Source organism: Xyrauchen texanus, chromosome 8, assembly GCF_025860055.1.
Source record: "Xyrauchen texanus isolate HMW12.3.18 chromosome 8, RBS_HiC_50CHRs, whole genome shotgun sequence".
Taxonomy (NCBI): domain Eukaryota; kingdom Metazoa; phylum Chordata; class Actinopteri; order Cypriniformes; family Catostomidae; genus Xyrauchen; species Xyrauchen texanus.
In genome coordinates this window covers 38,973,867-39,001,201 of record NC_068283.1, presented here as the reverse complement: position 1 = coordinate 39,001,201, position 27,335 = coordinate 38,973,867, and the positions used below count along the sequence as shown (strand labels likewise).

Below are 27,335 nucleotides of genomic sequence, written 5' to 3'. Positions count from 1 at the left end.
TTGAGCGAGTGAGTGAAAGACAGATGAGACTCTTAAAGGGATTGTTCACCCAAAAAAGAAAACTCATAATTTGTTCAACTTCATGTTGTTCCAAACCCGAATGACTTTCTGTCTTCCGTGGAACACAAAAGGAGACAGAATGACTGGTTCAGTCATCATTCACTTTCTTTGTATCTTTTTTCGGTACAATAAAAGTGAATGGTGACTGAGGTTGTTATTCTACATAACATTTGATTTGGCATTCCACAGAAGAAAGTAAGTCATAAGGATTTGGAACATGAGTAAATTACACAATGGCAATTTTTGGGTAAACTGTTCCTTTAATACTTCTGTGTAATCTCTGTAGACTCCTCACCCTAAGCGTTTCAGGAGGTGTTTCATAAGCCCTTGAAATTCATGTTGAGGTACATCACAAGACACCAGTGTGATTTCCTGCTTGCCTTTTGCATTTCAACAGTGATGGATGTGCTGATTCATTTCACTCCATCTCTAGAAATAGAGAGAAGTGGCTGTTCTGTTTGCCAATATAAAGCATTGTTTCAGCTTTTTTAATCTCCTTGCTTGGGTAAGCCTCTTACTGCATGTTTACCACTGGAAATTATGCTAATTTTAGAATTTGCGCCAAGATGTGCCGACTTTACCCTAGGGCTGGGCGATAAAACAATATCGATATTTATCACGATAAAGAAAATCCACGATAAGCTTTTGAGGAATTTTTTTTTTATATTTACTGTGTGTCGCTAAAACACAGAAAGCAGTTTGGCTTTCTCCGGCTGCGTTTCCACTGGGGCGGACGAAATCCACTCAAAGGCACTCACAGCGCTAGGAGAGAGCTTGCTCCGCACCGCTGCCAATCCTACGATCCACCTTGCGAGCATGACGCTCTGTTTTCATAGGAATGAATTGAAAATGCTCTCAGCTTCGCTCACAACGCGCCAGTGGTAACGTTGGGTCAGACTGGATGAACTTGCTAATGCTAGCTGCCTTGCTAACAATTAGGTTACGATTGATTCCATCCGCACCGCAAGACTTCATGACAACAGTTGCGCTCACTCTTCGTCTCTTGTGAAGAGCGCGACAGAACAACAGTGATGTGGACAACAGCTCTGATCTTTCTGTGATGTAATCTTGAATATTGTTCTCTAGCAACAGACGTGCGTAATTTCTGCCCTGTCCCGCTCCGCACACGTTGCCTCTTTTCCCTGCATGTGTGTAGACCTGAAGTGACGCATGAGTTAACGTGGATTCAAAGCACCTTTTAGACCATAACGTTTTTCCCTTCTAAATGTATCTTTTATTAATCAGCATGTTACGAGTCTTTAATAATAAACAAATCGATTTCTGTTTTAATTTTGTTAAAATTAATTACATATCTGGAATGGATAAGGAAAGACTAAAATTACTAGTTGGTAACCTAGTCTCTCACTTTAATGAAAATATACAAATGTTTTTATTTGTATGTTTTTGTATGTATGTTTTTCAAATGTTACAAACTTTTTCAAAATTTTCTCTCGGGACACCCCTGAATCCACAGTCACAAGGGCTTCTATGCCCCATACTTGGGTATCTGAATCTAAAGAAATATTAAAAACATTCATTTTAATGTAAAAATATTCCAACAAATACTGGACTGCTGTCACTATGCTTCAGAACAAACAGATGATCTTTTAACATTAATTTTCAATTGATAAACGGAAAAAGACGGTAAAATTGGTAAAAGATCCCACAGACCCCACTGCTTTGGCCATCTCTGGACCCCCTGTGCAGTTTTTTAGAGACTATTTTGACTTTAGAATTAATTTTTTCTACTTTTCTTCCGTCAACTTTGAAATAAAAAAAAAAGAAAGTGCAATGTGATAAATATTGATATCGAACAATATGAAAAAAATTATCGTGATAACAATTTCGTCCATATCGCCCAGCCCTACTTTACCCATGTGTCTGGATGGGATTCATAAGGAATTGAATGGTTCTTGTTCTGATTTCACTTCTGGGTTTTAAAAAGTGTTAGTTCACCCAAAAATGAAAATTCTCTCATGATTTACCTTGAAGCCATCCTAGATGTTTATGACTTTCCTTCTTCAGCAGAACCAAAGTGAAGATTTTTTATAAGCAGATAACTTTGTCCATACAATGCATGTTAATGGGTGCCATCAGGCTGCTGACTGTTTGACAGTCCAAAAGGCATATTTAGGCATCATAGATGTAATCCACATGACTCCAGTCGATCAATTAATGTCATCTGTAGCAAACCGATATGTTTGTGTAAGAAACAAATAGAAAATATATATTTTTTTACTTTAAATCTTTGCTTCCAACCAGTGCTGTATTTCTGTTTGAAATGAACAAGCGCTCACATGACGTTCGTTCCTCTGTTGACAATTGTTTATTGTCGACGTTGATGATAACTAATCGTTTCAGCCTTAGTATATTGTGTATGAGCTGTAACTGATTTTACTTTATTAGATAATTTCTTTGCTGATGCTTTCAAGCAGCTGGAAGACACATCCTCACCTCATTCATCCCCAAACCCCGCCCCTTTTGACTAGAAAACATCATAAACATCTTGTCTGACATTCCCTTAAATAAATCATTGTTTTTTTTATTGATGAAAAATTAATCCAGTGGGCTTATGAACTGAGTCACTGAGGCCAGTGCCAGTGCTGTTGTGGTGGAGAAAAATTACCCAATTTTTAGTCTGTGGATTGGGACATGTCCAAAGAGGCTGACTGTCTGAGCCACCAACTTTATGAGCTTTATCAAACCATCTGTGTATGTCCCCTGTGTATCTGTGCCACAGGATGTTGTATTCCCGGCCATTTAGCCAAGTGCTTGTGGTTGTGCTTGGGCAGTCCTTGTGATTTAAAACGTAATCCAACATCAAACAGAAATGAAATACAATTGGTTATTTTGAGTAATACATTATTGGAATAACAAATCATGTGATAAACTCTGTTCCAAAGTAACGAAAACATGGCCCGTTAACTGAAAGACCTTTGCTTGAATTGGCAGGGGTAATGGTTTTCTCCTTAATAAGAAATAAAAAATGAGATATTATACTTTGCATAAAGAAAATGACATATTGTAGGGTCATTAAGATTTGCATACTTGCATACATACATTTTTTATTAATTTTATTTATGTTTATTTAAAAAAATGATAGTTGATTATTTTTTGCATGACAGTAAATGTGCTCTATCGTCTTGAAAATAATGGTACAAAATGCCTAAAATCCTAAATATTCCTAAAATATTTGTAAAATAACATTTCCTATTTTTCCTTTGATTTTGGGTTGAAACATGACTGGAAATTTTTTTCGCGAAATTCACCTTTGTGCCGTGAAAGTTACCACCTCAGCGAAATTACACACGCATTGGTGCTTAAATTTTTTAACATGATCAGAAAAATGTCAGGTCACATTTGCATACAAATGAGTGACATTCACATAAATCCACTGTCCTTGCACTTTGTTTTCAGGCTTAGTTTTAACCTTGACTAAACTTTCAGCTAAACCATCATTTAACTGATGTTTTTGATTGCATTTTAACAGTGTGGTCTATCTGCATTTCTTCTACTTTTCCTTTTGGCCCTCAAATTGCTGTAAATTCAAACCAAGATAGGCCGAGTCTAACCAGAATCAGCCTGGTTACTTATCTGTAAAACTATCTGCTGTTCTATTTAGAGGACTGCTGCTGAGACCCAACAGAAATCTATTACAAAGGATTGACTATTACAGACATCATGGTGTGACCATAATCTTTGGAAACATATTCATAACGAGTTTTGGAATGATATTCAGCAGGCCTTGTTCACTGGGGCGTCACATTACGGGGAAATATCCTAGATTATTGAATTGTATCTAACTGCCCATTTGTCCTTCTAACAAATGACTGTATAGTTTAAATGTCTGTCTTTGCCTTTTAACTTTTCCTGTATGGTTATGCAAAGTTTGCATTTACATTTCTACCAGACAAGTTTTAATTTTGACTTGATTTGGAACAGGTTATGAGGCTCAACTAGTTGTCCTACAATCATCTACTTGATCAGTGATGTCGACTAAACTGTTAGAAGTAGAGTTGTTTCTTTTTTTTTTTAATTTATTGGCTGTGTTTTTAATGACTAATCAATTAGTGAGAGCAACCTGTTTTTTTTAGAAATAGATGATTATTTATTATCTATATTCCTAGCAGCGGCTTTAATTAGTTAGCATGCTGTGCTTTAGATTTTAGACAGTTGTCACGATAAACAATTTAGGAAAAGTTGCTTGATAGTTGCGCTTTTAGGAAAATACTTTTTTAGATGAATGTTAAAAATAGTCAATTAGTGCTTTAACACATCTTGATACCTTTGAATTATGTTCAATTTTCTTGTGCAAAAAACACATCGTATGTAAATATGTCATGTCCGATCGGGATAAGGGAGGTTAGCCATTTAGGCAACCGATGATTTTCCGATTTTGAAAAATATGTTTTTTGCACATTCCAAATTATGAACCTACTGCTGCTGTTGCATGATGCATTTTCGTAACTCCTTTTGGTGCGTCGACTGAGTATTTCGACTGGCTTTGGAGTATTTGTAAGCAATGGTCTGTGGGAAGTAAGATTAATGTCTGACACATTAGTGCAGCCTCATGACATTAGCATTAGAAGAGAAACAGGGAAGATTATGAGGGATATTCCCTTTGTGGGTGTCAGACCGTGATACTATTGTTTTCTGTACCTGTTTGACACTCAAAAAGAGATGTTATCTTTAGGGGAATATGGCCAAAGTGATTCCAGGCATTAAAGTCTTCTCAAACTGCACACCTCAGCAAAAAATTGCCTATTTTTCCTTTATAGCAAAGACTGCTGTTCAGCTTTGGACTGCGCAACTGCCATCCATTACAACACAGCCTTACATCAAGTAAAACCTTCTAACTTGTAGTTAATTTTTCTATGTCAGTGTTTCTCAACCTTTTTTCTGCCACGGCATTAAACAAATCCCATGGCACACCTATCTCACTGTCCCACATAACCATCGTTGATAGTTTTCCTTTTCAAAACTTCCATGTTTTCTGTCCATTTTAGTTGCGTGTTTACTCGTAATGTTTGAAATTCGGCTATGCAAAGAACGCAATTCACGTAGGAACGATGTATAATGAGATCACAGTTGGCAAGTGTGCAAATTGGGTAATGAATAAAACAACAAATTTGATTTTTTTTCCCCTTATTTTTAGATTGTTTTCTTGCAAATTAATTCTGGTAATGCCACAGCAAATAATGTTTTATTTATCTATTTATTTACATGGCTCCAAACTAACATTTAAGAGTGTGAAATTCTACAAATGGTCGCACCAGCACTTGAGTTGGTCGCACCGGTTCAACGGAAATAAAATTTGTTTTCTTGCACGGTTTTTTTTAACAGGATTTTGATGATTAAAATAGTCATCTGAAGACAAACAAAGCATTTTTCTACAATCAGAGGGCATTAGAAAAGATTTTACAAAGAAGGAAAGCTCCATTGTATCCATAGTTACAACTGTGGCATTTGCAATAAGATCATAGTAACCAAAAGTAAAACCTTGATTAGCACTAGGCTAACCATAAAACAAATGATGTCATTTTTTGTAAGAAAAACACATCCAGAAATTAAATAGGATTTTCTCACTATTATATTGATGTAAGTTCATGGTAAATATATATTTTTTAATATCTGTGATGTGTGGATTGAAACATTACATTTTCTGTCTGCTCATTTTGCAGATTTCTCCTTTATTCCTTTTCAATGCTGTTTAGAATGTTGGGTCCGTTTAATACAATTTTAAACTGGTTTAATCATCAACACATCATAGGCTTTCATAGAGGTTTTAAACAAATAATCAATGCCAAATTCGTGACCCAGCCCGTGCTTTTCGCAGCTCTGTTAATAATGATCTGCGTGGCTGAGCGATCGAGACCGGTCCACGTGTAAATGCATGTCTCTGCGCTGATCTGTCCATTAAGCAGCGCTGACTGATCTGGGTAAAGCGGTTTGCCGTTTGATATTTCTCATACGGAACAAAAAACGACAGCACAATCAGAGAGTCAGCCAACTTTGTAGGCGCACCAGTGCGACCTCTTGCAAAGTTGATTCGAACTGTTCGGAAAAATGGTTAAAATTGGTCTCAGTCCAGAGCCCTGATTTATTTTGTGGAATCTGATATTTTTCAGTGGTTGGGAAACACTGTTCTATGTAGTTTCATGCTATTATTTTGGAGGGATAGTTCACCCAAAAATGAAAAATCTCCTAATTTGCTAACCCTCATATTGTTTCATCCCCCTATGTCTTTCTTCTTTGGGAAACAAAAAAGGATTAACAGAAGTGTTCACGTGAGATTTTCCATTGTTTTTAGCACTAATTCCAAGTTCTCACATGAAAACCCAAGCCACTGTGACAGAGCTCCTCTCATAGCTCATCTCGCTGGATAAAGGTTGTTCTCTCACCAAAACCTGTCGAATACCTTCATGACGCATGAGTTGCATGGACTTTAAAAAAAAATATTGGGTCATTTAAGCTTAAAATGAGACACTTACTTTTGCCATTGTATTGACCGCAATATTCATTCAAGCATTTCCTTTGTGTTCCGCATAAGAAAAAATGTCATATGTGTTTGGAAGACATGAGAGTGAGTAAATTATGACTCTATCATGAAATAGAATTTTTGGGTGAACTATTCCTTAAATGTTCATTTCTCTCCCACTCCACCTTATGCCAGCAATAAAAGAGTCTTTTCAGAAATGAAGACTACAAAAAAACATAAATTCTATAGATCTGCATGCACTAACAAATCCTGTACAATAAAATCAGGGGCATTTATTTATATAAGTAAATCGAGTTCATTTTGATTTCTTGTTGTCTTTTAAATTACATTGATGATGTCATTTACACCTAGCATCATATTAGGTCTCATAATGAAGAGCATTTGTAACCGTTTGGGATTCATTCGTTTCATTCTCCTCTTCATAATTTTCTCCTTTTAGGCATTTAAGTAGATCACTGCAGTCACATTTACATCCCATCATTTTAAAGAACTATTCCATCACTTCTTGTTTACACAGCAAACAAAATGTCAGGGCAACAGGATGAAGATATAACACCGACTCAAAAGCGAGATGAGAGTAATTTCTACCTTTTTAATTGAGCAGTTTGATCAGTTATGGAACTCTTCATGTACATTAATGGATTTAATTGAATTATCTGAAATGGGTTGAAAAGTACTTCAACTTTTAAAAAGGCATCTCAAGACACCTGCATTATATTCCATTTTGTTGTGCTCCATCTAGCATTTTTCAACGCAAGAGTACGTTCGGTCTGAACGTCCCCACAAACAATATTTTTGTCGGATGACAAAGTTAAACTGGCCTTTCTGCTCCGCAAGAGGCTGCTTTGATCTGTAGTAAAGTTACACACTGCCATTTTATACATTATATTCACTGAAAGCCTATAAGATCACTTGACTGAGACTTCATCTGCTTTCGTTTCGTTTTAGTGTCCAGTTTAAAGAGCTTTTTAAAGAACCAAGATCTCTGTTCAGGCATTTGTGGCTTCTGACCCATTTGAAACAAGCTCATATTTTATGACTTTTTGACTGAGATGTTAGAAAACAAGAACTTTTAAATTTTAATGTTTGACTGAGATGCACTGCAATTAAATCCAAGACAATGTTTTGTTTTTTTATTTTATTTAAGAAATGTATGCAAGTTATTGAGAGTGTTTCGTGGACATTTACAGTATATTGGAGGGATAATGTAGAGTGAGGCTGTAAATGGTTGCATGGACAGGAAGGTGTCCTCTTCACATTGGGATGGTAATTATTTTAAGGGGACGCTTTATTAATGACTGTACAGGAGGATCACTTCTTGTTATATTAACTAATTTCCTTAATCATGTTAATGGGAGGAACCAAGTCTGTATCACCATTCCCATATGGTGGTCATTTACCACATAAAAGACTGCTCAATGAGTCAGTTTTTAATATGAATGCATTTTAATGTTAGTGAGTTAGTTATTTGCTCTAAACTGCTTAAAATGGAGATTATTTATTTATTTATTTATTTATTTATTTTCAATCAGAAAATCAATCAGGCTGGTCACTTCCTGGATGGGAGACCTCCTAGGGAAAACTATGGGTGCTGCTGGAAGAGGTATTAGGGAGGCCATCAGGGGGTGCTCACCCTATTTGTGTTTGGGTCCCAATGCCCCAGTATAGTGACAGGGACACTATACTGTAAAAAGGCACCAGCCTTCGGATGAGACGTTAAACTGAGGTCCTGACTCAATATGGTCATTAAAAATTCCAGGGCACATCTCGTAAAGAGTAGGGGTGTAACCCCGGTGTTCTGGCAAAATTACACAAATTCACTGGCCCTTCTCAATCATGGCCTCCTAATAATCCCCATCCATTAATTGGCTCTATAACTCCTCTCTCCTCTCCACCAATAGCTGATGTGTGGTGCGCGTACTGGTGCCCTATGGCTGCTGTTGCATCATTCAGGTGGATGCTGCACACTGGTGGTGGTTGAGGATACCCCTCTACACTGTGTGCTATATAAATTTTATGTTAATTTATTCAACAATAACAATTAACATAGTAACAGTGATTATTTACATTCATACTAACGCCAGGGTCACGTATCCTCTGTGAGTGGCACGTGAGCGGGGCGGTCGCGTTGGACGTTCACATTTGCTACGTCTCTTCCGTGAGAAACGGCAGAACCTCTGCGCCGAAAATAATGTTATCTATGGGGTCCTCTGCCAAATGTTTTCTTTTATAAGGTCATAATGAGCTGAGGTTATTGCTGCTTCAAAGACAACAGCGGGCATCATGTGCACTTCATCTTTATCAGCACACTTGGTTGTGATTGGTTAATGTTGGGTCTATACTGTAAACCGATATACAAAGAATGGCAAAAGGTCCATCAGTTTATTAGTTCTTTATTAAGTTATTTTATTGAGTTTACTTGCATGGAGACATATACACTCACCTAAAGGATTATTAGGAACACCATACTAATACTGTGTTTGACCCCCTTTCACCTTCAGAACTGCCTTAATTCTACGTGGCATTGATTCAACAAGGTGCTGAAAGCATTCTTTAGAAATGTTGGCCCATATTGATAGGATAGCATCTTGCAGTTGATGGAGATTTGTGGGATGCACATCCAGGGCACGAAGCTCCCGTTCCACCACATCCCAAAGATGCTCTATTGGGTTGAGATCTGGTGACTGTGGGGGCCATTTTAGCACAGTGAACTCATTGTCATGTTCAAGAAACCAATTTGAAATGATTCAAGCTTTGTGACATGGTGCATTATCCTGCTGGAAGTAGCCATCAGAGGATGGGTACATGGTGGCCATAAAGGGATGGACATGGTCAGAAACAATGTTCAGGTAGGCCGTGGCATTTAAACGATGCCCAATTGGCACTAAGGGGCCTAAAGTGTGCCAAGAAAACATCCCCCACACCATTACACCACCACCACCAGCCTGCACAGTGGTAACAAGGCATGATGGATCCATGTTCTCATTCTGTTTATGCCAAATTCTGACTCTACCATCTGAATGTCTCAACAGAAATCGAGACTCATCAGACCAGGCAACATTTTTCCAGTCTTCAACTGTCCAATTTTGGTGAGCTCTTGCAAATTGTAGCCTCTTTTTCCTATTTGTAGTGGAGATGAGTGGTACCCGGTGGGGTCTTCTGCTGTTGTAGCTCATCCGCCTCAAGGTTGTGCATGTTGTGGCTTCACAAATGCTTTGCTGCATACCTCGGTTGTAACGAGTGGTTATTTCAGGCAAAGTTGCTCTTCTATCAGCTTGAATCAATCGGCCCATTCTCCTCTGACCTCTAGCATCAACAAGGCATTTTCAGCCCACAGGACTGCCGCGATACTGGATGTTTTTCCTTTTCACACCATTCTTTGTAAACCCTAGAAATGGTTGTGCGTGAAAATCCCAGTAACTGAGCAGATTGTGAAATACTCAGACCGGCCCGTCTGGCACCAACAACCATGCCACGCTCAAAATGGCTTAAATCACCTTTCTTTCCCATTCTGACATTCAGTTTGGAGTTCAGGAGATTGTCTTGACCAGGACCACACCCCTAAATGCATTGGAGCAACTGCCATGTGATTGGTTGATTAGATAATTGCATTAATGAGAAATTGAACAGGTGTTCCTAATAATCCTTTAGGTGAGTGTACACTGAAGTGTACTATTGGTTCGGTTTGTATAAATTTAATTTGCTTTTGTGTCTTTTCTAGAATCTCCTGATTATTTTAGTGTTGTACTGCATCCAGAGCCGCTAAGCTCAGTGTGAGCTGCGTGATAAAAATAGGCTCAACGCTGAAACTATCCGCGCATGCCGCATCTGGGACGTGTCATCTCGCGACTCGCGCTTGCAGTGGGAACGGTGTAATCTGTTAATATTGGCACTGAAAAGAGAATGCGTCTCTCACGGCCCGCTCATGGAGAATGTATGAACCCTGCATAAAACTTTTTTTATAGTTGACACAAATGTAAACTAACTGATTCCTTAAATCTTGGCCTGTGTCGGGATTTGTGCAGCGGAATGCGGCAGTTCAGGAGAGAGAGCCACATGCAGCTGCCATGTGTGCGTTTGTTTTTGTGTCTGTTTAAGTTCCTATTAAAATATTACTTTGATTGTTCAGCTGGTTCCCGCTGCCTCCTTTCCAATTGAAACCCTGTTAAAATGAGGTTTCTAAGTTTTTGATTTGTGTAGCTCATGAACACTTTAGCAAGGGCCCTGCTGTCGTTTTTATAGTTTGACTTATATGTTGCAATATAAAGTTACTGGTTACTGCATGTATCTTACCAAAGCAAATATTTTGAAACCAATTTTTAGTGTTAGTTTTGGTCATTGGTTGTAAATCTTGACTTGTGAATGGATGCTGTGGTGCATTCAGAAAAATGTAAACAATTTGGCTAAGAGGTACAGTAAGTCAGCACGAAACATAGCAGTTCATGTTAATTAGCGTGGTATACCACATTACTGAAAACAAGCACATGTCTAATTGAAATGGATATTTGGAAAGAACTATAGACATGTTTGCCACTGTTTAAAAATGGCTCCAACTTAGCACTCTCATATTTGCGAGTTGTGACAGAGGACGGTATTTTGCTTGATGACCAAAACAAATTTGTTTTAAATCATTGCAATATTCATGATGTTGGTTAATTTTTATATTATATTGAATAAATTGTAAATATTTGTGAAATCAGCCCAACTCTAGTCAATAATATATGCAGTTGAAGCTCTCTTTGAGAAACTTATTATGCAGTGGATGGCTCTACAGGAATAAGAATGATGGTTTAGTGGATATTCACACAGCAGGATGAGGAGTTTTAGCAGTGGCCCACAAGGAGAAGAGTCCTCTCTATTCCACAATGGGACCATCATGCCAGTGTGAACACTGGCTGACCCACAGCCACTCTAGAAAGTCTTGCCAAGGCAAGCAAAGATTTGTGAGAACAGATGTGTGCTATGACAAACTTGAAAAAGAAAGACATGGAAGTAGTCAACCTTGGGTCAAGATCATGAGATACCATGTCTGTTGCAGACTTGACACCTTTTTATATTCCCTGTAGGAGTTTTTAGCAAGAGGCCCATAAAGATATATAAATATACAGTATAATTAAATGACTTTTCTATCTATTTTAATGAACATTAAGTAATTGTCTGTTAAGCATTATATGTAAGAACTTAATGAAGTACTGTTAGTCGCAGTAATGTTCTTCGTGAATGTAATTATAAAGTGATGCTAAGAAAATCTAGCCTCACAATGGGGAGGTCCTTGGTTTGTCTGAGAGTCTTGGTGGGGGTCTGGGTCTGTAATGGTTAAAAAGGCCTGCTTTAAATGACCCTAAGGCTGTCACCCTGTATTTTAAAGTAGCTTGTTTCTTAATAAGGATGGATGCTTGCTCAGCCATTCAGCACAATATCTATTGCTCATACTTTGGGTTAGGGATTAGAACAAACGTCTAATCCAGAGGTACTCAATAGGCTTACTACAGTCCGGATCCAAAGGACAATTCAATCCGGACTGAGATCTAAATCTTGGACATGCACATTGCCTCTCTCCCCACTATAGACATGAGGCACTAAATAAAGCCTGATTTACTGTATGTACCCATACAGTGTTTTTTTATCTATCAAAATGCAGCCGAGCAGGCTTATAAAGTGGAGGCTGTATTGTGATTGGATGAGATGCCTGATAGAATGAATCCCAAGATCTTCCAGCTAGAACTATGCTTACATATCCAAGTGCCTTCAACTGATGAAGTCTTGATGAAATGGTTTAGTCTTTTGGTAGAAAAGATCTCTCAGACCCCACTGCGTTGGCTGTCTCTGGGCCCCAAATGTCCCTATCCCTGCCCAGTTTTGAAGAGACCATTTTGACTGTTTAGGATATACAGTGTTGTGTAAAGTTACTTTTAAAAGTAACACATTAGAAAATTGCGTTACTCCTTAAAGTAACTTAATTACAAATATTTTTTGGAAAGGAAAGTTACATTACATTTGCATTACTTTTGCATTACTTTTACTTCTGCTATGCCATGCATTGCATACAAGAGACATTACAGGTCATGCTAGCTACTGTACAACACTCATGTCAAAACAACATGCTAAACAAACAGATATTTAGAATGTAGGTCTTCACATCATATTTATAATAAAGAATCAATAACATGAATATGCATTATTTGTGTTTTCATCAACATGGCAGCCAATATGAATAATGAAGAATAACTGCTGTCTTACCTAAAGCAGCAAAGTGCAACACTTGAACTTGCATCATATATACAGTCATCATATGCGGTGCCCATTGACAATGTCAGTCAACTTAAGAGGTTTTTCAAAAGTCTGGATAAAATTCAGTGGGGAATACCAGCCTAAAATATTCAAGGTATTATTAGTCTGATGAATAAATTAATATTTTCACTAAGTCATCTCAGTGCACGCTTGTTTTGAGTTGATCCACGGTGATTGCAGAGGCCACAACTTCAAAGGCGCATGTTGATACAACTTGAGTTTGATCATTAATCAAACTACTTGTTTATTATAAAACCAAAATTTGAATATTTAAAAAACTAAGATATTTTCTCGGTGTACACAATCGATGTATAACGTTGCTCGGAGCCACAGATGGATACAGTGTGTATTAACACAAGAATCAATCGCGTTTAACTCAACCGAATGTTGACCTCATTACACTAAAACACTAAATGCGCATGCAGGTTAGTGAGTTGTTTGACAGGTGATGTCTGAATCTAAAAGGTGATTGGCTCTTTTACCTGCAAGGCAGGTCATCCTTTCTACATCCATTGACTGTTGGGTGCTAAAGCTACTTGTTTGGGCATTCCAAGTGACTCGTCTCTCTCTGCTAAACAGCCTTTGGCCTCACACTCATAAATACAATGGCCATCATGCACAACGACTCCTCCCCAAAGTTTGCATAATTTTACTTCTCGTAGTTTTACTTTCTGATTTCTCGCAATACAGGGACAGTAGATGTGTACACAAGCAACATGTTGCTTTATTTAAAAAGTAACTCCGATATTATGGTCTAAAATAAAAAAAATTGCGTTACGTTACCTGTTACTTGTATAAAGTAATCTGATTACTTAACATGCTACTTTTACCGCACTACCTCCAACACAGTATTTTCATATATGTATTATGTCGGTGTGAAGAATTCAGTTTTTTTAAATATATTTAAAGCAGTTTAGCATAAGGCTGCAACATAACAAAATGGAAAATAAATTAAGGGGTCTGAATAATTTATGAATGCACTGTATATTCAACATTCTCAGATAACACATTTTTCTTCTGCAGTATAGCTCCTAAAGTAAATGGATGTTGTTTAAAAAGAGTTTTAGATATTTCTATTGGAAAACAAAAACAAATCAAAAATGTATTTTGATGCAGTGTATAATGATTATAGTGGGTATAATGGGACTACCCGCTCTCACTTTTTGTTCACTTCAATCCATCTTTCCAAGATGACACAAAAAAAAAGTTACTGAGTGTACCTTTACTTACAGTGACACCTAGTGGTATGGATTCAGCATAATTCAAAATAAATAGTTTTCAGTTACATTCACTATTCACAATCAGCCATGATTTGTTTAATCCAAGAGTGATATTGTCCAATAACAAGATGGTTACTGAGATTAAGCGAGTAGTATTCTAAAATGACAGATCCCATGAGGGCGCGCCTGCCCCATGTCGAATACAACAGTTTTATAAGGTTACTGGTATGACTAGAATCTTCATCTCATATGAGTGGTCATAATTTTATACATGTGTTTCAAAATTACAATAAATTTCTTTAGGAGCAAAGCTTGTTTAATGGGGAAAAATTACTGAGTGCACTTTTAACTCACAAAAAACCTCAGTCTTTTTAATAAAAATGTGGATTGCCCATTTTCTTTACAATAAGAAACATACAGTGACACATAGTATAATTCAATATGTCACAAGCCATCACGTTACAATCTAGGTGCAGCAACGTGCGCACAATGGACGACTGTACCGTACCCACGCTAGTGTGTCCATCAGCCGGGATGCAGTTTCAATCTTTCCCCCTTAGATCGAGTAACTTCACGCAATTCACAGAAGCGGTGCTGACTGCACAGAGAAATACCATTTTTAAGTTTTTACTTATTTACATGACCTGTTACCTTATTAATTTAACTTTAATAAAGGATGCATTAAAAGACGGGGGCTTTAAAGATGCTCGATGCGGAGGTTTTGCTTAAGCGGAACAGCATCTCCGGCTCTGCTTCATTTCACAACAAGAGTGCTTCTTTTTTTACTTATTTAGTATTTTTGTTTAATTCCCTCCTACTTTGCGATCTGCATCATCTGAAGCTGTTTGGTAAGTTTGGTGTGCCTCTGGACCGTGAGCTGTGTGACCTTCTTCCTCTCCTCAACCAGGCGCGAGCTGCAGTGCTCCTCTCGCGCGCCATCATTAGTTTCATATGAACTCATGTTACGTTAAATAAGATCAAAAGTATGTAATTCAAGAAGCTGCGTGAGTAAATCCTCTCTGTCTCTCACTTTCTCTCATGCAGCTGTCAGCAGTGGCAGAATTTTAAGCGTGCGCAGAGAGAAAGTGCTTTGTCCCATAGTTACTGAACTTAAGATGTTACAGATTTATAAACCTTTCTAAACCTGTTAATTTGACATGCAAATGGTATTTTTCATGCTCCGTAAGCGAGCGACACAATAAAACCATATTGTTCCTGTTTATAAACCACAAAGCTGTTAACATTGCAAGTGCGTGTGCCTTTCATATCTTGGCTCTCCCTCATTATTCATAATGCTGCACATTTGAATGGAAGGCAGAAATAGCAGAAATGCTTTGCGTTATGTACCAGCTGTGTAAGGGGGCAATCCAGCTCCCTCCCCTCCCCCAGTCATTTTCAGAATTACATTTCAGACCCTGAGTTTGTTATAATACAATGTTCTCTTTTGGCCCACGACACTCAATCAAGTTTGACTTTTGGCCCTTCGTAGGAAAATGTTTAGGCACATCTGGTCAAGTGATTACCGACTTCCCGCTGGCTGACGCTAATGCATGCTTTGCCTCCCTCCGTCTGGCCGGCGATTATGTAAATAAAGGTCACACCTGAAAATCACTGGAAAAGTCAGCTAGTGTGGCGCTGGCTTAATGTGTGTCCAAAGACGAGACCCACGCAACCCATTTGTCATTAAAATAATGTCTCTTTTAATACCCTCTCAGCTCTTTACAGTCAGTTGTTCATCAAAAACAAAAATTCATTCAATTAAACATTTATAATGTATAGCATGGATGATGTAAAACCATTAGAGTCCTTCCTCACTAATATGCACTAATATATAGACGCTCTTAAGAGAAATGCCGGTTTTCTTAAAGAGACATTACCGGTTTTCACAATGTGTTCAACAAATCATTGTAAACACTTGAAAATAGTACAAATGATGCATGTAATCAATAAAAATAAAAAATTTTATATATGCAATATAATGTTATATTTACCGATGACATGTATTTTTATTTAAAAAAAATATGAATCTGAACCAAATTATGAAAAACTGATAGTTCATCTGAATTAGTAAAATGTACACTCACCTAAAGGATTATTAGGAACACCTCAAATTCTCATTAATGCAATTATCTAATCAACCAATCACATGGCAGTTGCTTCAATGCATTTAGGGGTGTGGTCCTGGTCAAGACAATCTCCTGAACTCCAAACTGAATGTCAGAATGGGAAAGAAAGGTGATTTAAGCAATTTTGAGCGTGGCATGGTTGTTGGTGCCAGACGGGCCGGTCTGAGTATTTCACAATCTGCTCAGTTACTGGGATTTTCACGCACAACCTTTACAAAGAATGGTGTGAAAAGGGAAAAACATCCAATATGCGGCAGTCCTGTGGGCGAAAATGCCTTGTTGATGCTAGAGGTCAGAGGAGAATGGGCCGACTGATTCAAGCTGATAGAAGAGCAACTTTGCCTGAAATAACCACTCGTTACAACCGAGGTATGCAGCAAAGCATTTGTGAAGCCACAACACGCACAACCTTGAGGCGGATGGGCTACAACAGCAGAAGACCCCACCGGGTACCACTCATCTCCACTACAAATAGGAAAAAGAGGATACAATTTGCAAAAGCTCACCAAAATTGGACAGTTGAAGACTGGAAAAATGTTGCCTGGTCTGATGAGTCTCGATTTCTGTTGAGACATTCAGATGGTAGAGTCAGAATTTGGCGTAAACAGGATGAGAACATGGATCCATCATGCCTTGTTACCACTGTGCAGGCTGGTGGTGGTGGTGTAATGGTGTGGGGGATGTTTTCTTGGCACACTTTAGGCCCTTAGGCCCCATTTAAATGCCACGGCCTACCTGAGCATTGTTTTTGACCATGTCCATCCCTTTATGGCCACCATGTTCCCATCCTCTGATGGCTACTTCCAGCAGGATAATGCACCATGTCACAAAGCTCGAATCATTTCAGATTGGTTTCTTGAACATGACAATGAGTTCACTGTGCTAAAATGGCCCCCACAGTCACCAGATCTCAACCCAATAGAGCATCTTTGGGATGTGGTGGAACGGGAGCTTCATGCCCTGGATGTGCATCCCACAAATCTCCATCAACTGCAAGATGCTATCCTATCAATATGGGCCAACATTTCTAAAGAATGCTTTCAGCACCTTGTTGAATCAATGCCACGTAGAATTAAGGCAGTTCTGAAGGCGAAAGGGGGTCAAACACCGTATTAGTGTGGTGTTCCTAATAATCCTTTTGGTGAGTGTATATTTTAATTCTGTACCTAGTTAAAAGTTCCCCTCTATAATTAACAGCATTAGCTGGAAGATATTTGTCAAAAGTAAGAAAAATGGACCATGTAACTCAAATATACCCATATGAATCGATATTGAATCGAATCAAATTCTGAATCGAATAGAGTGAGACATATTCCTGTTATTGATAGAGCGAGAATGTGAAAAATCGATATCAATACCCAGCCCTACTAAGCAATCTGTCTTTAAATTTTAAACATGGTGTATGATGAAATGTGAAAAAGGTCCCATAGACTTGCATTAAAGGAGGGACCAGAGCCATATCTAGACACTAGAATATCATAGAGACTTGTGGGTGTGCTCTTGTAAGAAACAACCTAGCAACACCCTAGCAATCGCATAACAGTGCCCTGGCAACCATTCATAAAATCATTGCATTTTGACAGTGAGTCATGTTCAAGTTTTTATGACTAGTGTCTGCTTTAGGCATTTACATTTCCTGTAAGTCCATTTTAGAATAGTTTCTGCATGCGTAACTTCAGTCCAGTGAACACTGAACAGCTTGTGTGTTCAGTGGCTGCTACCTGCTGGGTACAATATTGTTCTCTGTTCAGAAAAGCTGGTTATCTGGTCCAAGGACATCACAGAATGATCATCCTTGGTGGGTGTCAAGATGAGGCTGTACGTGATTTCCATTAAATGAATTCCACAAGCACAACCGAAGTCTCATTATCAAAACATCCTTTGGTGTCTCGCTCTACACACATCAGCTATTTGTTTGACCTTCATACTAATGTTTGTGGCTTTTGTTTGCCCAGTGGGTAAGCAAATGACCATGTAGGACCATTTTTGAATTAAAAAATATTTGTATTACATGGTTTGAGATGATGACAGAGTAAATACTTCATTTGAGGTAGTAGTTTACCTTAGGGATAGTTTTGTATGTTTCAGCTTGTGAGAACATGAATATCTTCCTCCCTCCCTTCCAGTTCTAGGTTTGGACTACCAAAATGTTGCATGTTCAAAACCTGCAAGATCCTTGATCTCAGCGTTGTGCCTTTTGAGCAACGTATGCAACCCCAAGTTGCTCCAGGGTACTGTCCCTTTAACCTAACATGGTGATGTGGCTTGAATGATGGGTGATAAAACGATCCAATTCAATTTGGCTTGAGTTAAACCAGACAAACAGGACTACGGTTACAAGAGAACTAACTGCTTGGGTGAACTTGACACATAATTACAAAGTCATGAGAATTAGATCAGCTCCTCAGTGGCTCCCACTGTTCTAGAAAGAATTCAGGCTGTGATTTACATCATAGTTACCAGTGTAATCATGCTGTAAATTACTCTAAATGTACGAATGGTTTCATTTTGAAAATGTAAAGATGCATTCTTTACAAAAGGCCTCTGTGAGAGTGCTGCTGACCCATGATTGGTGGAGTAATGCAACTGGCCAGCCTTAACGAACACAAATTATTGGTTCTACAACCATTAGAAATGGATACTTTTGCTATTTTGTAGAGCTTGGTGAGTTTAACATAATTTACTATGGCAGCACAAGAATGATACAATGCACATCAGTTACATGCCTAATGCACAGCTTTTGCTCTTCATTTTGTTTAATTGGCACAAAAAGCTTGTGTTAGTCAGTCAGTGAAAAAGAGAATGAAATGTGAACGATACAATGCGTCTATTTTATTTAAACCATAATACATTTCGGAGGAACTTGAAAATATGAAGTTCCCAGTTGGACTATATCTTTGTGACTAAGTCATTGTGACATGTTAGGGGGGTTTACTCACTGGATATCTTGCATTGACACTCTCATGTAGCATGTCATGTGTTGAGACCAATAAGCAAAACATGTCATGGACTAAACTTGTGGGTCTCTTGGCCTTTACAACTGTCAGATTCAAGCAGACAAAACCAGTGACCTCTCAGAAACCGTGGCTTCCATATTGATTTTCTGGCACTTCCTGTCTTAATATGAAATTCCACCAGGACAGTCAAATATTCATGTTTGCTTTGATTGTAGAGATCAATATCCAAAAGATCTGTCTTGACAACAAGATAATGTCCTGTTCGTCTGTCACAGAGTTCTTGACATTTTGTTTCTTTATTTAATGGTTGCATGGTTCGTTTTGTGGGGAGTGCTTTTTTGCCTTTTATAAGATGGTAGTGTTCTTTTTTTAAAGTCGCTCTTAATGGGAAAAATAATTTTTTGAGCACAGTTGTTGATCGACAGGTGAGAAGGCAGCCCTTCACTTTTGTCCAGTATTAATCAGGATGGACTAGCGTTTACACTACAAATGCAATGTGGACACTCGTGTTTCTGACAAGCTCTAAATGTGGATTGAGGCAAAACGTTTTAGACTCTGTTTACACCTTTACATCAGATACATGGATTGATGTCGACTCTGATACTGACCTTTTAATAGTATTTATTTTACTATTAAAATAAATAAAAAATGTGTATCGAGAACTAGCTTTTCACTGGGATTACTGTTCATTTTTCGGCTGTATTATACGGTAGACATTTTTAAAAACCTGTATATTTTTTTTAATAGGTTACACATTTTTTATCCTGTTTAGTTTTCTCTATTTTGCAGTTAGAGGTTTGTGTTTCTGTCCATATAAAAGAGAACCCCCAATCAGTTCCACACCGTTAGGTATAGATATTCTAAACTGATTAAGAAAAAAACAACATTGGTATCGGATCAGTATTGGCTGATGCAGAAAGTTCAGGGTTCATTGGATCGAAAGAGAAAAAATGGTATCGGTGCATCCCTAGTATCACCCAAGATGGATCTTAATACCAGATGTAAATGGAGTCCAGTGTTGACACGTCGTTTTTTCAGTCACTCTCCACTGTTTACATTTTAGTCGCATTAATAGCTGATTGAATTCCATTCAAAGGTAAGACGATGAAGTGTTCTGCTTGGCACTATCCCCAAAACCAGCAGACTGACATTCCCACATAGATTCATGAAAACAAACTTGCACTGACACTCTTTCGATCCCACAAATCTCTGTTGAATTGAATTGATGATTCTCTCTTGTGTAAATGGCAGTTTAGTCTTTCTGTATAGTTGTTAAATATTGTTCTTTAATCCGTCATCTGTTAGCTGATGTAGAAGCAGCGATCTGCTTTCCCTGTGATCTTGTCTCAGATTCATGGCATGCCTATCAAAGATTAGCAATGGACACAAATGCTTGGGATCTTGGTGCTATGAGGATTGGAAATATAATCCCTGTTTTGCTTATTACTGTCAGTTGAATTGTAATACTGCATTATGTGCTGCCACATGGGCTCTCCCAGAGACAGAAAATGTCCCCTAGGGCCTGTTTAAAGATAATCAAGGGAAATAGAGAAGTTGGCATTTAGAACTGGTCCAACAAGCAGAGCAATGTTTTGAGAGCACCACAAAGCAAGTGTTCCAACCTGGTCTCATAGAAACATGTTATTAAGTGTTTAAGGCACTTTCAGGCTGAAATATACATTAGAGGCGCTAAAACAACAATTACTTTTATTTATTTTCCATCAAATCACTAGTAAAACGTGTTTGGACCCACGTAATATCATTTTGCAAAAATTTTGCCACAGTCACGTAATCTCACTACGTAGATCAGGCTCCAGTGTTTACATACTTTTAGGAAGGCAATCAATTAATGGTTTGCTTAAAGTCTCTGTAGGTTAAACAGGGATTGGAGAAAAAATTTGACATCTTGCAGTGTAACATTGCCAGCATCTCCTGAAGGTTTTTTCTTGTTGTTGTTGTGACAAAAGATTTAGTGCATCAAAAAGTTTACCGATGTAGCTGATGGTAATATTTTTCCTTTTAATTCTAGCGCATAAACTTTATGTTGATACTTCAAATGTCATGAAAAACTGGTTTGGATACACTTTTTGTCGAGAAAATTGGCATTAACGTAAAAATTTTGTGTTACATGACAGAATGTACACCAATCGTTAGCCTGTGTTAATCATGACGACAAGGTTAACATCCTTGAAAGCCAATTTATTGTATGTGAAGCAATACTCGCACTGTTATGGATAGGTCTTAACAGCATACCTGCGCAGATCTGATGCAGCAAACACGTCTGCGTCATGACACTTCCAGGAGTGTCAACATAAATATCTTGTATCATGCACCTGTAATCGACAAGTGCACGGAGAACTAATGAATGGCCGCTCTTTGCAATTTAATGTAATCACAGTAGCCATCCATTTATTCATTAAAGTTGCTTTTCAATTTTTTCAATTTTCAAGTTTTTAAATAAAAACACAATACTAGGGAAAAAAGCTTCAGTGTGTTTTTTTTGGAACGCTAAAAAAAAAAAATGCTAATGAAAACAAAAATGTGTGATTTGTAAATTATAAATAAATAAAAATTAAAAATATTCACCCATTGCTGCATCCACAGATGCAAGTTAAGACTTAACTTTGCAAAGGAGAAGCCGTACATCAACACTGTCCAGAAGCGCTGCTGAACTCTCTGGGCTTGATCTCATCTTAGATGGAAATGTAGAACAGTGGAACCTTGTTTTTTGGTCCACAGAGTCCACATTTCAAACAATTTTTGGAATAAATAGCCATTGTGTTCTCCAGTTCAAAGATCATCCAAGCTGTTATCATCATCAGGTGTAAAAGCCAGTGTCTGTATGGGCCAGTGTTGTGTCAGTGCCCATGGCATGAGTAGCTTGCTCATCTTTGAGGATATTTAATGCAGAAAGCTATGTACACATTTTGGAGCAACGTATACTGCCATCCACACGTTGTCTTTTCCTGGGTCTTCCCTGCATTTTCCAGCAGGAGAATGGCACACCACATACTGCCCGGATTACAAGTGCATGCTGTGCAGAAAGTGCGGGTGCTGAATTGGCTGCCTGCAGTCTTGACCTGTCTCCAATTGAGAATGTGTGACGCATTATGAAGTGCAAAATATGGCAACGAATGCCCTGAACAGTTGCACAGCTGAAGACCTGAATAATGGGGGGAAATTCTGCTTACTGAACTTAAACTTTAAACCCAAAAGTAGAAGAATTTGTGACTGTCCCAACTTTTCTGGAGCGTTTTGCCATGATGTGATTTTGAAATTAGTGTATATTTAAAAAATCTGATTATATGTTGTTGTAGTGCTTTCAACATAGGACGGGGAGAATAGAATTTACAAGAACTGATTTTTGTTTTAATTAGCATTTTCCATACTGTCCCAACTTTTTGGGAATTGGGGTTGTGGAATGATTATAATGTAATGATTATTTGTAGCCCAACCTCTGATTGGAACATGTATTCTGTGCTCTGCGGCAGTGTTTTGCATAACTCCAAAAATGTCTTCCTGTTGACCCATTTCTGCTGGTATATCGATTTAAGCAGTATATTGTGCACCCCTATAGTAGTAATGCTGATAGAGATGCTTGTTAACAAACATCACTAATAATTGATCTGTCCTTTCATTGAATGCACTTTGCTTGACTATTTTACACTCTCACAATTGGGGTTGATCGCTGTGTTCTGATAGCAAGTACAGTATGTCACAATACCTCCTTTCACTCTCTGTGCCATGTCTGAGTCACCCAGCACCCCATTGATCTAATTTTCTCCTTCGCACTCTGCTGCCCTCTCTGCCTGGACCTGTTCTCTCTTTTCTCCCATCCACGCCAAACTTCCTTCCTGTTATAATTTCCTGGCATGCGTGTCCTACTAGCATGCCAATGTTACGCCATTTTTACTACCAGCCTAACAACAGCTTTAGAAGGGGAATGGAAAAGTGTTGCTCTGCCCTCCTGGCATACGAGAAGGAGCCAACCTTGCTGCCCAGCATCCCTTTTCAGATCGGAAACTGTGACATATGTAAAACGTCAGACTTTCGAAATGGAGCTGCAGCACACCCAGCCATCAGAGCTGAGATTGGCTGATGTGTTAGATTAGACATTGCTTCCCATAAAGAAGTGTGTGTGTGTGTGTGTGTGTGTGTGTGTGTGTGTGTGTGTGTGTGTGTGTGTGTGTGTGTGTGTGTGTGTGGTGGGAGTGATAAACGAACCTGCGATAACTGTGAGATAACTCATGATGACAGCAAAACATTATGGGAATTTATCAAGGTGGATTTCTTCTGCTAAAATGGAGTTGCTCATGTCTCATTTTTGTGGGTCATTCTACAAAACTTGTGGTTTTGTTCCTTACCAAAATAATGTTCAGGGTTCAATACAAGTTTAGCCCAGTCAACAGCATTTGTGGCAAAATGTTGATTACCACAAAAAAATTAAAATCCCTATTTTTAATTAAAAAAAACAACAACAGCCTTAGTAAGGCACTATGTGGCCAGTCCATAAATATGAATCTACACACTGTTAAAAAAACCAGCACTACGTTATCATGAAAACAAAGTTTTAATATTGGATTTAACTTGACCCAGATAAGGTTAATAAGTGCTTTTATCACACTAAAATCATGTTATCATAAATATTGTTTAGGTCTTGTGGCTATACTTTTGAAACGGTGTGTATTTTTATGTTTATGGACTGTTTAAAGACATACTCATTTAGTTTGCATGTGCTGCACACTTCAGAGGGAATGTGTGATGCCAGCTGCTCATACACTGAAAACAATATATATTTATATGGAAAACACCATCGTGAGCACCACACGCTCTGTTTGTAGCAGATGACAGTGAGCAGCGCGCTAACTCCCTTTTTAAAGGGCAGCACATTCAGACTACACATTTATTTAATTTAATAGCAGCCTTTTGCAGTTTCATAATCGCAACGGCCCTGCGATCCAAACGGGATAACTCATGAACAGTCATGATGGTAATGCTGTAAGATCTCATCAAATAGCATTTCTAGTAAAATAGTTTTAAAAAGTGAGTTCCGTATGAAGGTTATTTTTGTGCAAGCATCATGATGGACAAACTCCTCACCTCTCAGGAAAAAATATGGCTGGTGTCACTCAATGCCACATTACTTAAATTTCACTCTTTAATGGGAACTTTGTGAATTGTGCTGTATTATGAAAAGAGAAGTGCAGTGTGTTAATTTGTGACTTCTTTGTGATTTCTTAAAACACGCCCCAGGCCTTATTGGGACCAAATCGTGTTAAACTTTTTTTTTATAGCTGAATATCCTGTTTTGCTCAGAAGTACATCACATTGCTGAAGTCGAATGGGTTGCGAACACCATTTTATGTTGACTCTGTTCCTGTTACTGTAATAATTATTCATAAAGTGGAAGGTTTTTGCTCTAGTTTGAAAAACCAAATCGCCATATGCAAAATAGTGAGTCAAAAAGAAGGCAGCTGAATAAGATGTCTGCAAATTTCTTTAAAAAAAAAAACATTTCCATTTGGGAAAACAGACATATATGTGAGCAACATTAAAACAAAAACAAATCATCCTTCAGTGGAGTCATAAAGGTAAAAAAAAAAGACCCAAATCTGAATAATCAGTAACTCAAAATAAATTATATTTAGTTACCATAATGATATAAACAAAACCATAAAAATGATGAACTCTCTGCACAGTTATGCTCAAAGTTTACTGTCTTCTTTCAGAAAGATAAATAGTCCTACTGTCTTTCCATACCAGATGTTTGTTTTTGAATGGAAATTAAAAGACCCGGCCTACAAACAGAAATGAGTTTCATTTTCACAAGAGACATTATGTATGTTTGAGCAATTATTAATACACTTTATTGAGGACACTGATGTCAGTTTACCATATTTTTTTTTTTTTTTACTATGTTGTACCAGCATTGTGGACGACCCCACACACCCCTCACACAAACTCTTTACCCTCCTCCCGTCTGGCAAGAGGTACCGAAGCATTCGGGCCCTCACAGCCAGACTGTGTAACAGCTTCTTCCCCCAAGCCATCAGACTACTCAATACTCAGAGACTGGTTTGACACACACGTGTCCTGAGTTGCACTTTAATTACTGTCACTTTATAACTGTCTGCTACCTCAATAACTGCTATGTGCATAGAACATTATCTCATAGTATGTTATGTTTACATTTTTAGAAACTGTCATCTTTTTGCACTACTGAGTACTGGTCGGCGCTGCACTGTGTCTATTGTCCTGTTCATTGTCAGTAATTTGTTGTACTGTCCTGTACTTTTTGCACATGTTTGCACGTGCACTTTATATAGGTATATGTAGGTTTTTTTATATAGGTATTTTATTTAGTTGTGTTGTCTCATGTGGACCTGTGTTGGTCCTTTGTTGTTTTTATGTAGCACCATGGTCCTGGAGGAACGTTGTCTCATCTTGCTGTGTACTGTACTAACTGTATATGGTTGAAACGACAATAAAAACCACTTGACTTGACTTGACTTGTAAGCTTAAAACCAAAAAGGATGGGATAATCTGTCAAACAAAAAAAGTGCCCTTTTTTTTTGTTTGTGGTGGGACATTCTAGATGGTAAACCGCTTGCTTTCATGCACACAGGACTGCATCTGTCTGTGAAGGTGATAAATTCTGTAATTTATATAAAAGAATAGAAATGTCAGATATCCACAAGTGTATGATGGTGAGGAACATTTCTCATCCCCACTCAACCCAATACAGTTCATCTGAAATGAGTCATGAGTCTATGTCCCTGTGCTACGAAATGCATCAGAAATCAATAACTTTGCGCGCACACAGTACAATATTTAAAAAAATCTTTTTGCTTGTTTACTTACTTGAGATTGAGGCTGTGTGCTTAAATTCATATTTAGTTTTTTGTGGTTAAATATATATATATATATATCGCCTTGTACTATTGACTATAGTTGCAGAGTTGGCTTGTCTACTTTAACCTCTCCTTATGGATCATGTTATACATGTAGGATGGCCTACTGTATACCATATGAAACAAAGTGCACTAGTTTGTTTTAGACTACAACTTATCCTAGAACATTTACCCAGATGTTTAAGTTGCTGTCCTACTTTCTGCACACTGCTGTGACCTAAACGGCTGTATGGTTTCGTTGACTTCATTGACGTTCTTCTCCTTATTTCAGGGTGTCTTTACACTGCTTTTGGGGCCCTTCGCCTTTTTCAATGCGCAGAAGACCAAATACCTCCAGATCATCACCTCTGTCATGAGATGGATTGGTAAGTTGTTCACGCTTTTTTGTTTTATTATTTATTTAAAAATCTAATTTAAAACAATATTTTTGTTTTGGTCTCATTTTTTGTTTGGTTTTTTGCTAAGTTGTTCACACTTTTTTTATTATTATTATTATGCATTTTAAAAAGTGTATTTTTTTTTTTTTTTTTTTTTTAAAATTTATTTTATATAAAATGTATTTAATATATTTAATTACAAAATATATCAATATATTTAATGAAAGAAAAACACATTTTTGGTCTTGTTTTTTTGTTTGTCTTTGTTTAGATTTTTCTGTAATGAGCCGTCTGTTTACAAAATGCAGTGTTTGCACAAAGAACAGCCGACTAAAACTGAATATCCACAGTAGTATTCAAGTTTTACTTTAGACATAAAAATATGTTAGTGCATAAACATTTATGCAAATAACATTTTGTGAAAAACACGACAAAACAGTAGTACAGGAAAAGCCTATTAGCCAATCTAATTGTTTTGTTCAAAATCTGCCTCTTCAAGGTGCACCACCTTGGTTACTACTCTGCGATGTAGCTAGGGTCTGTCCATCATTAAAGCGCCCCACTCCGCGTCTCTGCCTCTGCATCGCCCTCATTCCTCAACCTGACAGCCTAGACAGGCCATCTTAGGCGTGATTGGGCAGTCACTTACTGGTGACAGGACCAAAATAAAACCACCCATCCTCACCCAAATCACAACCGCACTGAACTGTGGCTTCTGCTCCTGTGTGCTTGCACTTATGAATTCACAAAAAATGTACAAAGAACTTATTTTTAATTGAAATGTTCTCAATGGTCATTTAGCTCTAAGGAAACTCCTGTCTGTCCTCTTGTTCACCTTCGTTCCATTGATTCTACACGTCACAATGACAGTCCTAAGTTCTGCATTGTCTTAAA

The 27,335-nt window shown here is 37.9% G+C and overlaps 1 protein-coding gene across 1 annotated transcript in view; it reads left to right on the top strand.

Annotated features, from left to right (window-relative positions):
• The window catches only part of LOC127647300 (transmembrane protein 104-like), a 61,826-nt gene that overhangs the window by 16,104 nt on the left and 18,387 nt on the right, over positions 1-27,335 (top strand). The window contains exon 9 of the mRNA XM_052131467.1: positions 26,336-26,429. Coding sequence (XP_051987427.1) covers positions 26,336-26,429 — 94 coding nt within the window. The remainder of the gene's footprint in view (positions 1-26,335; positions 26,430-27,335) is intronic.